The sequence below is a fragment of the Chelmon rostratus genome, chromosome 2 (genome assembly GCF_017976325.1).
Source record: "Chelmon rostratus isolate fCheRos1 chromosome 2, fCheRos1.pri, whole genome shotgun sequence".
In the NCBI taxonomy this organism is placed as follows: domain Eukaryota; kingdom Metazoa; phylum Chordata; class Actinopteri; order Chaetodontiformes; family Chaetodontidae; genus Chelmon; species Chelmon rostratus.
The window spans coordinates 22,493,717-22,506,221 of NC_055659.1; the positions used below are offsets into that span (position 1 = coordinate 22,493,717).

Here is a 12,505-nt window from a genome sequence, read left to right on the forward strand (position 1 = left end):
ATTCTTTACGCACATGCCTGACTGTCAGAGTAGTTAGATGATGATGTTAGAATAGAATGAATCAGTTTCCAAGTGGAGTCAACATGAGCGACCCGTGTTATATCAGACCAGGTACAGAGGGAAAAAAAAAAGATTTCTTATCATATGTGTATCGTACCAACCCCAGAAATCAATGCTCGTAGAACAGGAATTAAATTGCCCACCCTCATCTCCAGCTGGGATGAGATAGCTCAGCGTTAATAATTTGCGCAGCGTGCAGTCAGGATTTATTGCGAGGAAGATCATAGAGAAGAGCCGACCTTTTAGCAGCGTAGACAAGCTCTTTTTTTATCAGTCAGAGGCAAAAAGGAATATATCCTCCGTTTTTGAAAGTTCCAAGAAATATGTCTGAAGAGCCTTACTGAGAAAGATAATTAAGCTCAAAACTCGAACAGTGTTGCACAAGATAACTGGGTAATGATTCACCCACTTCAGTATGGCTTCTCTTCTTCCTTTACCTTCTTATTGAAGCACTTATTGAATAAATTATAAATGTAGATTGAATATATTTTCTTCTTGAATGTGTCCAGAAGCTTCTATTCAATGTGCTGATTCATTACACATTTCCTAGCCATAACAACTCAAAGATTTTACTGCATTTCTTTTGAGATCAGCAGCAAGCATGAAGCAACCTGTTCAGATTATGGGAGAATAATTCTTAGGATGTAGGATCCTTAATTGTTGGACTCGTCTGCCACAATAAGCTTGACTTGGAACAATCAATGGCTGAGAGGACTGCTCTGTATCTTTGAAAGGTATTTTATGCTTTTACATTTTAGAAACTCCACTTTACATTTTAGAGATTTTATTTTGTATGAAGGGTTTGCAAAGAAAAAAAAAATCACGTTGTACAATGGCTCAACCAGACTGACAACTCAAAGAGCAGAAAGAGACAAAATACCTCTTATCAACAGAATATAAGACATCACCAGGCATCGGTAAAATAAACTGGAAGCTTGGCATTAAAATCTGCGCAGATTTAAATGGAAACTGGCTCCTGTGCCCATAAAAATCTGGAATTAACAAGTGTGTGGATTTTTACAAAGCTATCCTTAAAATGGAATTGGATCACTGAATATCAGCTGAACATAGTATGGAGGGTATTCAAAAAAGATGGTTACAAAAAGTGTTCCCCCGGTCTTGCAACCCTATGGAGACAACTAAATGGAAGTTTTGATCACTTGTTCTTCTTTTAGGGCCAAAACTGTTTATATATTTGTTTGAATTATACTGTTTTTTTTCTATGTTAGAATAGCCATTGTTGAGGACACAAATAAAAACACCAGTTAACACTTTATTTTAAAGTACACATATTCACCATTAACGAGTTGCTCATTAGCATGCACATTAGTGGCATATTGGCTCTGTTATGTTTGGCTGTTCAAAGGGACCCAAAAAGATCAAACATCAGACAGACAATGTTAGCGGCTAGATGGTGAACATAGTGGAGCATTAAGCAGAGTCAGATAGTTCCCTCAGGAGTTGGTAGATGACAAGCACACAGGCGCAAGGGTTCAGGACTTAGAGTGCCAGTAGGGTTTACTGACAAAAAGTGTTCAGGATATCTCAATACAAAACTAGAAATGCAAGGCAAACAAAGTACAAACAAAAGGCGCTAGGTTCTTGACAAACAAAGAAACAAAACTCTCAAAAAAACTTTCAAAATTGTAGATAAAAAAGTCACAAACAAAAGGCGCAAGGATCTTGGCAAAAAGGAAAGAAACTCAAATTACTAACAAAAGCAAAAAGGGTCTCTAGGACTACTCATGTATCTTAACAATGCAAAACAAGGAACCAAGGATCTTTTCAGAGCTAGGAAGGCTGGTTCACAACATGGCACAACACAATCTGGCATAGGACACAGGGAGACGCGGACTATATAGACACGAGGTAACAAGGAACAGGTGGAAACAATTAGGACGTGGTAGACAATCAGACAGTCAAGGGTCTGAAATGAGAGGAGAATTAGGTTTCACAATAAAACAGGAAGTGCAAGACGAGACATGACGCTAGTGAACAAAACACATCAACAGACACGATGAGACATGACAGTAGAGACCAAGAACAGAGCTTAAAGAGAATAAAAATTGAGCTTCAGCTTGTCAAAGGTACAGAAACATGATTCCAAATAAACAACAGTGTTGCTCTGTGTCTGTAATAAGCTACTGTTTGCTATGTTCCATATAAACCTTACAGGCTAAAATCTTTTTTCCACAATGTTGGAGGGTACATATATTGTACAGCACATACACTGCTTATAGTGTAGTGACATTTTGGGCTGCAGACTACCTATGTGACCCGTGAATGTGCACTTAATATTCAGCTTAGGCTGAACACATCAGAGTCATTCAATTTACATTTTTAAAAGTTTTACAGTCTGATAAGTTTTATTCCCTCTTAGTAAAGGTTAGGCAACTAAATCCCCAACAGACATCTTTTGAGTTGAGAGCTGACATTTTCTCTCCAAAGGGCACCTTCTTTCCACATTCACTGCATAACTACGACTGTCCCACATGGAGCACAGATCTGCCAGATAGATGGGGCTGTGCAGCCTGTCGTCTTATATTCAGAATGTGTGGGATTGTCCTAGAAAACGGTGTGTAGACTCACACCAAAATGATCCCCCTCAGTCATCACTTATGACCCACTACAAATGTGTGTGTGTGTGTGGGGGGGGCTGTAATTGCAGAGACCCCGCCCTCTGCCTGCCGGACAGAGCGTCAACCTTTGGATGTGTAGCTCCCAGCCAATAACAGTGTTCAGGGTGTGAGGGCTGGACATTATAAAAATGTGGCGGCCAGGTGCCAGACCGTAAGTAGCACACATCCAAGAGGAGCTGCTGAGCCAGCTTTCAACGCTGTGTATACAAACTGCAACAGACGAATCCCGCTCAGTCTGCCTTCGTGACGCGTGCACATACAGCATGACAGTGTGTCGCTGCAGTGCATAGGTCAGAGATCCTTTATGGTGTGTGATGCACCATTAGCGGCGACTGTGTGATGTCAGGTCAGTGACCTCATCCTTCATCAGCACAGGCTGGTCCTCACACTCAGTTTCAGTAATAAGCCCAGGAGGATGATGATGACTACACTGGCTGTCAGATTTTTTTTAATGTATTCAAGGAATATTTTGTATCAAATGAAATATGCAAAATATTCAGCACGAGGCCATTTCCAAGAAAACATTAACATTTTGAGTAATGATAATTTAAGTCATCTTGAATGACACAAGTACTCTATGCTGTTGTTGTTGCAAAGCACTCCTTACAAAAGACCCTGTTTAATACCCGTTTCCATAAATCTACCAGGCTGGGATAAATATTTAGCGTCTGAGGCATTTTGTGAAGAAATCACAGTGTAATGGAACTGAGACAACCAAGATGTCTAACGACATCCCATCAAATGCACTTGTGCTCAGCTATTTGTCTTCTCTGCATCCAAGCAGTCAATATTCACTCCAAACAAAAGACGCAGTTTCCTGCATTCATGAATTTGAGGATGTTCGGACAAAAGTCACTTCCACGACAAGATGGAGGTGCCGCTTAGCAAACATCTGTTTGAGCCCCGTGTACAAACATAATGAAGTACGTTAGGTACCATAGCTGCCTAACAAAAATCATGATTTAGTGCCTTTGTTATTTGTTGGGATACGGATGCAAAACTGTAACCACAGTTTTGCTGCTGTCAATTCATTTGTAATTTTATTTCCCATGTTCCTTTAAATTTCTTGACATTTCACAATTTCACCACTTCCATACCCAGCAGTGCATACTGTGTTGAATGCTGAGCTAGCTCTAGCTTAGCTCTAGCTAAGTCTGAGTCTATTATCACTTATTTGCAGCAGAAGAAATGCATCATTTGAAGATACTCGACATTGTCTAAGCCAGGCATGTCAAACTCATTCCATAAAGGGCCGTGTGGCTGCAGGTTTTTGCCACACGGCCCTTTATGGAATGAGTTTGACATGCTTGGTCTAAGCCTATATCCTATTTCCTACAAGCACATTAGCTCATTGCTGTGTCACATTTAAGTGATGATCATCGCTGCTTACAGAAATTCTTAATGAGAAAATGATGTGCATGTGCTTATTGCATGGAGCATGATACAGTGCTTCTAAGTGTGGTATGGAGTAGTTCATCCATGTCTAAAGCGCTGATGTGGCCTGTGTGCTGATGTTTTTGACTGCAGGAGTCCAGGTGGAACTACCTGTTTGCTTTCCTGGCATTGCCGGCAATTCTGCAGCTGTGTGTGCTGCCCTTCCTCCCCGAGAGTCCTCGCTACCTTCTGATGGAGCGGAGGGATGCGGCCGGAGCGGAAAGAGGTACTACATGCACTAAAACCTCTTTTACACTGGACAAAAAACACCAACTAACATCTGGCTTTTGCCTTCAGTGGGAACGGGTACACTGAGCATTCATTCAGTGGTCAAATGGCTGCAATGGTCACAGGTGTCCATCGGCTCCTGGTCCAATCAGCATCGATGGAAACATGATACTCGGGTGGACAGGTTAATTTTCTGGTGCGATGATGACACGCATAAATTCTAGATGTTAGTACATAAATATTGCCTGGTATCAAACTGAATTTTCAGCTTGTTTGCATCTCATCATCGTATCATTAAACATATACAGAAGTTACTACCATAATATTGTCGCAGGCCCCCATGCTGGTTTCTGACACACCAGAGGAAAAAAAAACAAACAAAAAAAACACAAAAAGACCCCCCAGAGAGGCAAACTCATCCTCTGGCATTGGGAAAGGAGTAGAAAAAACAACCCTGCATATACACGCTAATTTTGCTGTAGAAGTGGGATAACAGAAACATAAGCCAACTGTCTCACCCAACACATCTGCAGAATGCACACAGGCTGCTGCACTATAGGCTTTAATGTCTCAAATACATTTGTGCATGTTATATCTCAAGAGCAGCGCTCTGATCTTTACAACTATCACATCCACACAGTCACACTGCACCACTGCACAAATTACCATCGCTTTGGCTCAGTTTCTAGTGTGCAAAACTCTAGATGGGAAGGTCCACAACGTTTCAAGTCTTTCTTAAAACTAACTAAACTAAAATCATGGAAACAGGTTTTGTCGTTGTTTTATAAATAGAGTCAAAAAGTGTTTTTGGTGGTCTGATTACAAACGCCAACCTTTAACACCTATTTGGGAACCAACGTGATGAAAGCCATCAGGAGGGCAAGACCCCTTAAAAGCTCCTCAAATGGGCTGCTGTAATCTCAGCTAGGCATTCTCTTTTGACACCTGTTTCTAAGCCAAGATTTGTGTACATTTTGGCAAATAGCATTATTAAAAGTATCTGAAGCTGTTACCAATGTTCCAGTGGCTGTTCAGACTGCACCACCTGATTGATTAATTCAATGTTGAGAAAAGCTGTTCCGAGGCGTCTTCTGCCTATGATTTGTAAGTGGATTTATGGACATATATCCGTGATGAGCAGCAGAGATAATGATATCCTCGGGAGGTGTTCGTCACACTAAATGATAGCAATATGTGTCATGTCGGTGTGTTAATATTTGAGTTATGACTCACTGAAAGACTGTGCCTTTAATCAAATTCCCCTCACACAGCATCTTTGCCTCATTCATGCCTTATCTCTCCTTGTGCACCTCCCTTTCAGCTTTGGGGAGGTTTTGTCTTTTATCCTGTGGAATATCCATATCTGTCACAGACTATATCCCATCAGAAATTTCCAAATTGTTTCTCATTTGTATTTGTATAGTACTGATGAAATGATCATTGAGAATATTTGAAAATGAAGCAATGAATAGACTTTAGTGAACATAGTTGTTCAGTAATTTACTGCTAAACTCCTGTGTTATTTGATGTGATGCTTTAATTTTGAGTTCTCACTTCAAAGAAATAAAATAAAGACAGAAACCCATTTTGCAACACATCTCAGTTTGCAGTTGCTCATCACAGTAATGTCACAGTCAAGTCACTGCCCACTTTCATTCATCAGATGAAAGCGGCGTCATTCAGCAAAGCAAATAGAAATCTGCATACAGACAACAATACCTTATTCATGATTTACTATATTTACTGTATATACTGTGTCCACAATCTTTCCCAAACCAAATCATTTTAATTGCTTTTATTATGAGTACCTTAACCATAATGTATGAGCTCTCAACTCTCTAGGAATTGAGAGCCCCATCCAATCAGCCTTTCACCGCAGAGACTTCACAGGAGCAGCTATAGTATGATTCTGTTTAATGTTAAAATGCTGTGACGTGAGAAGAAACAGCATGGGGCAGAGGCTTAGCAAACTGCTTGCGTTAATAAAAAAAGTGGCGTCAGTTGCGACTTTGATCGGTTTTGTCTCTGGGGTGATTTGAGCTCTTTGATGTCTGCATCCATACATTATAGATGGGGATTCTCCGAAGGTTTGATTCCCTGCGTTCTTTGTGAAATGACACGGCCCGTTCGTTTCCTCTGAACTCAGGGTCGTGCAAAAGTTCCGGTGTCAGAGGACTTGATAGGACTGTTGATGTTGATACATGGTAAAAGTCACGATAAAACACATTTGAACAAGTGAATTGAAGGGTTTACATACAAATACAGCACACATATGAGATAGACTCAACATTAACACGAATGGGAAATACTGAAGACTTGATTTCATGACGTTAACTTATAATTGCTGAAATTGTCACCACTGCACGTATGTGAGACATTATGATACCTTGGAGGCATCTCTTCACTTCTCTCGTTCATTTGGAGGGAATAACCAATTAACAATATCTGATGGAAACATAATAAGGTATCAAGAGTTATGCATGATGCTTACACCACAGGTGTCCCCCATAAGGCAGATTTGAGCATACTGGATGTTTCTGAAGAGAGATACAAATTTAGCATGCCACTGCAAATACAGAAGATGGGAGTGGGAAGATGTCATGGGAAGATGTTTTGCACATTATTTTTTGCTTATTAATGCTTCCTATGATAAATACCTGTAATGGTGTCTCATTAAAAACTTATTCTAACTTTGTGCCGTGCAGGTAATCTTTAAACTTCTGTCGATTGGAATTCAAGGACCGCTCTTGTGCCTCTCTTGATGGAGCACTTTTGTTTTTTGCTCGCTTTCTCGTTTTACCATCTGCCTTTGTTTATAGCCGCTCTCACCAAATAAATAATTCCGACCTTGAGTCTGTTCAACAAATTGGAATCCAGGAATTTTCTTTCCTCTTTTTAGCTCACAAAGACAAAAAGAGAAGTGGAGAACTTTGCAGATCAAACGACAATAACAAAAGTCTTCTGTCAACAATTAAAAAGTTGCTGTGCTGAGTTTGGAATCTGTTTATCTGCTAAAGCAACTGTATCGTGTTAATTTGTGGTTGAGGCTGACTGTGTGGAAAGCTCCTCGAGGGAGACATGAGTGGTTGGTGAAAGCACATCCTCCCCACTGCCAGCCAACATTTTGCTGGCATGAGGCTGAACAGCGCTGCAGATCGATGCTGCTGGCTTGTGTTACAGCGCTGCGGCTGGAGAATTGTTGTCAGCACACTCAAATCTTGAGGGGTGGCCCTGTAGTGTCCGATCATCATCACGCAGTGTCGGACGGGAACAGCATGTTCTCTTGCACCCCGTATCCTCTCTTGTCATGTCGCATCTGCAGTGGTCCTGCCCTCCATTTAAAGGTTGCAGAGGTTGAAGATGAGGTGGTTTTGGATACTAAAGGCTGTCAGTGCGATTGCCAGACTGTGTTTAATTTTAGGACTGCCTTCACTTGAATACAAAGCACAAATTGACTTTTTCCGTGCCAAGACTGCAAACTTAAGAATATGGCATTAGGTCTCGCCTTCTCAACACACCAATCCAATCCTAACTCATCATGCATTACAGCATGTGCTCCTTCCTTATCTTTTTCTCTTCTCCTCTCGCTTTAGTTGTTGCGTTGGCTGAAGGCAGGAAGCCAAGGTCACTGGTCTCTGACTTACAGTCAGGCGTGAGGTTGAATCCAGCAGTTATTACTTTTTGGCTTGCAGTTTCGGTATTATTTCAGACATATGAGACTCCCTCTGAATAAGTTATAAGTGAGTCCCATTAAAGGACCAAAATCAAAAAGAAAGATCCAACAAACAAGTATTGTTAGTGGACCTGATTTAGCTCATTCCTCTGTGTCACAGAGCTCAATTTCTGTCCAAAAACGACTAAAACCAAGACATCCAGATCAAATCTCTTGGCCCTGTTTCCTGATCCGGGTTCTTTTTGCTGATAGCGAGTCCGATCTGGTACTTTTATATTTTGAGACATTGAAATAACTGAAGGAAAATTCAACTACTTGATCCAAATACTGAGGGTCCTGGTTGACAAATTTTAAGTTCCTCCTCTTGAATTATTGAAAAGATATAAATGAAGTATTTACTGGGAGAACGGGTCTCCTGAAGAGAGGAGGCATCGCTCTGTTGGAGTCGTAGGAACGACTGGAGCAGATTGCTACACAGTGGAGGGTCTTCCCTTACAAATTGTCTTCAGCTGCACAGACGGCGCGTTAACCAGACAACAGCTATTCTCTCTAATTCTTGGCTGTCATGCCGAGTGAAATGGCGGCAAGAAAGGATCAGATGATGGTTTTGATTAGCTTTATTTTAGTTGATATCACTCCTTTAAAATATGCCTGGATTGGCTGTGATACAGATCCACACGATTTATCGCTATTAAAAACACAGAAATAAACCACATCATACCACTATTTGACATGTTCCTGCATTACAAAGAACATGGGCAATGTTTACGTTTAGTCCATCCCAAATACACTGTACTGATGCAGAACAATTTAACAGCGCAGAAAGTGTATTAATTAAGTGTATTAATCCGCATCTGAAAATAGTCCTCAACAATACGTTATTTATTCCTGTTCGAGTAACATTAACTCAAAACTACAGTGCCCACTTGTTTTAGGAAATTACTTTTCAAACAAGAAGCGATAGATGACCCGTGTTTAAAGATTTGCATCATCAGCAGGAACCAATGAGAGACTTACTATGCAATGACAATAAGAGAAGTAGAATAACACCATCGTATCCTTTAACTTCAAGCAAAACCCACATCACCCATCTAGTCTGCCCCTTTCAGACCTTCAGACCGAACACCTGTTTCAAAAAGGGGCTCTGTTCCCACACTGATCTTGTTGAATCCTTTCTCAAGCAGACATAGCATCTTTGTTGTACAGTGTACAGTGACCACCGTGCTCCTGAGAGGAAAACAAAATGGGTTACCTCCGTGGGGACAATGACACTGTTGCACGTCCCACCCCCGTCATATAAACATCAATATCCTGTCATGCTACTCACAGCGACTGACCCAGTGTGTCCATACATTCTGTCAGCATGGACGGGCCCGTGAATACTCATTTACATGTGCTAATGTGGATAATGATAACGTTGAGGTAAGACCTCATGGTGGGCATCTTATTCCGGTAACAGCATGGTGGGTGTTTTTCTTTCTTCTCCTTCTCTTCTTATGCTTCTGTACATTTTTTTCAAATATATAATCTTACATATTTCCCCTTTTTCTTTGCTGTTGGGTGTTTTGAAAGTGAATGAAATATATTTCAAAAAACTGTACAACAAAAAGTGATGGGCTTGGGGCTGCGTTGATATAAATGACCTGACAAAAGACAAGAGTTTCAGTTTATGGTGCGATCGTGAAAAATCAAGCTCTCAGTTTAACAGAATCCACTTGCACACACACACACAAACACACACACGCACACGCACACACACACACACACACACACACACACACACACACACACACACAGTCTTCATGCTTTACAAATGCTGCACCATGCCACCCTGGAGTCCTTGGGCCTGGCTTTAGTTTGCAGGTCCTTCTGGCTCCTGTGTCCCATCCAACTCCCGCATCCTAATGACCGTCTCTGTCGGTGAGGAGCCATTTGTTATTCCAGGTCATGTCCGTAACTTGTACCCACCTCGACTTCCCACAATCCCGGGGATTCACCTTTACAGGAGAAGGGATTAAAGTGAGGGAAGAAGTGTCTGTTCCCTCCAGTCCACCACATTCAAGAAGCACAAGTTCAAACAACCCTCAGCTGGCCAAGCTGCAAATGACAGAAACCTGGTCAGCTCCGCACACACAAATAAAAAATGTTCATATATTTCTGGTTCAAAACCTTGTTTGGCCCTCTGACTGAGTGACAAATAGGTTTCACAGCCCAGCGGGGGGGGGGGGGGGGGGGGGTTATAAAAGTCATCCTTTTCAACTTGAAGTTTGCCATAAATGATGGATCATAAAGATTACTGATGTGCTGCTGTCCGTGGCCAATAACAAGCTCAGATGCTGTTATCAAAAGCATAATGTCGTACTGCCGTGTTCCAGGTTGCAAGATTTATAAATCTGGGGAATCTGACAGATCGTTATCATTTTCCTTCCTGCTTGATCAGCAACTGAAAAGAGTGAGAGAGGGAATAGTGAAAATCTGGAGGGGCATCGGGCCATATTTTAAGGTGTGACAACATATTTCATAACCCATTAGCTTCCGTCAGCAGCATTTGAGCGCGATGTCAGAAGAAAGTGTCCGCTGTGTGAATATAGTCTATTGCAGTAAAATATAATATTGTGTTGATGAATTATGTGCCCCAGAGGAAGCATGATGTCACAGAACATGACAGGAGCAGAATTTAGCTTCATATGCCTAACCCTTTCTGGCTACACTCTGAAGGCCCTATGAGGCTTTCTTGTTGACACACACAATAGATTGCATTGTCTTCACCAACATTTATCATGTGTATCCTTTAAGCCTAGCAAATGTGTCTTCAAAATGTTCACAATATGTAAACAGAAGTGAGGCAAACTCAAAGAGCAGCTTTCATTGACTCACAGATTTGAAAGAGTTAAAGCAAACTGGGCGAGATTAAAAACAGCAAATATTTTAGCCACTCTGACTCATCAGCGTTATGGCAGAGTTACAGTTTGAATGTGTGAATAAATAAAGCTGTGAAGCGCAGCCAGTAAAGTCACTGATTCTGTTAAAGAATGATCCAAATCTAGAGAATATATGCAGATGTTATATACAAGCATTTCATTTCCAATTACGTGAAAGACTAAGGAGCAGTTTAGTCTGCTCATGTGGACGAACAGGTTTAGATTTCAGTTTAGTCTAAGCAGCCGTTTGGTTTTTAGCAAATTTAAGGTGATACGTCTTCATATGCTCAGTCTCCTCAGTGTCTTCAATCTCAGCATGATGGTTGGTTATTGTGGCTTCTTAAATGGTTTTTATTTGTGGATATTTTTAACTCTCTCTCTCTCTCTCACTCTCTCTCTCTCTCTCTCTGTGTGTGTGTGTGTGTGTGTGTGTCAGCCTTCCAGAGGTTTTTGGGGAAGAAGGATGTGTCCCAGGAGCTGGAAGAGGTCCATGCGGAGGCTCGAGCTCAGGACAACCTACACATCGCCTCTGTGTTGCAGCTGCTGAGGAGCCCAGCTGTTCGCTGGCAGCTCATCACCGTCATCATCACCATGACCTGCTATCAGCTCTGTGGCCTCAATGCTGTAAGACGCAGCTCTTATTTCACTTCTCTTAGTTTGTCAGTGGAATCCAGTTCTTTATGCTGTCTTACAGTGCAGCATTTTCAGGACACATTGCCATTGTTTTCTTTTCCTGAAGTCTGGGATTTATTTGTTTTCTATAAAAAACTGATGGGGTCAGATAAAAAGAATCAAATGCAAAATTTGGGTAAAGACTTGATTATAAATATACCTTCATTCAACACCAGTTGCATGGCAGACATTCTCTGTATCAGCCAGAGACTTTCCTGAAGATGCTCTTTCACACCTCCAGTCACACCTCAGCATTGTCAGTCAGGTTTGGGCCTCAGTAGACAGAAGCATGTAAGTGCCGCTGTAAGAGAGTGAACTGTTTCCTCTTGTACTTGAGAGACTCGGACAAGAGAAAGAGCTATTGTGCATTCTGCTTTCCAGATCGTGCACAACACGCCAGGTTCACTGTGACATTTCCCTTGGCCCCTGATTTTAGGAGACGCTGTGTCAGGTAAACAGCACAATGACATGGACATTAAATAGTTTTTTTTCTTTTTTGTTAGCAGATAAGATTTAAAAATTTCTGTCCAGCCCAAAGCATTTCTAACTCTCTCATCTAGTTTAACAATCACCAGACACGTTGGGCTATTTGAGAAAAAAAGGACTGAGTTGCATAAATGCTTGGGTGTGCTGTCCTATCACAAAAAAATCAATACGGCCGCAGCCCTGCATGTCAGTGGATCAGGTGTGGTAGCGAACTTGTGTCCCTCTGGGTCTGTGCACGCACAGGTGTGACTACATGTTTGTGTCATTTTTTATTGGCTTTGTTTCAAAAAACAGAAAGGAGGCCAACTGATGTATTAGGTCTCAGAGTGAGTATTTATCTTCGCTTCCTGGGAGCCTGAAGAGGAGTTTTTGTTGAGATCAGGACTCATTCA

The 12,505-nt window shown here is 41.4% G+C and overlaps 1 protein-coding gene across 2 annotated transcripts in view; it reads left to right on the forward strand.

The window, feature by feature from the left end:
* slc2a9l2 (solute carrier family 2 member 9, like 2) overlaps window positions 1–12,505 on the forward strand; it is a 94,879-nt gene that overhangs the window by 30,185 nt on the left and 52,189 nt on the right. For both annotated transcript variants that reach the window (XM_041955272.1, XM_041955279.1), the window contains 2 exons: window positions 4,227–4,359; window positions 11,392–11,579. In XM_041955272.1, the coding sequence (XP_041811206.1) occupies window positions 4,227–4,359; window positions 11,392–11,579 (321 nt within the window). The remainder of the gene's footprint in view (window positions 1–4,226; window positions 4,360–11,391; window positions 11,580–12,505) is intronic.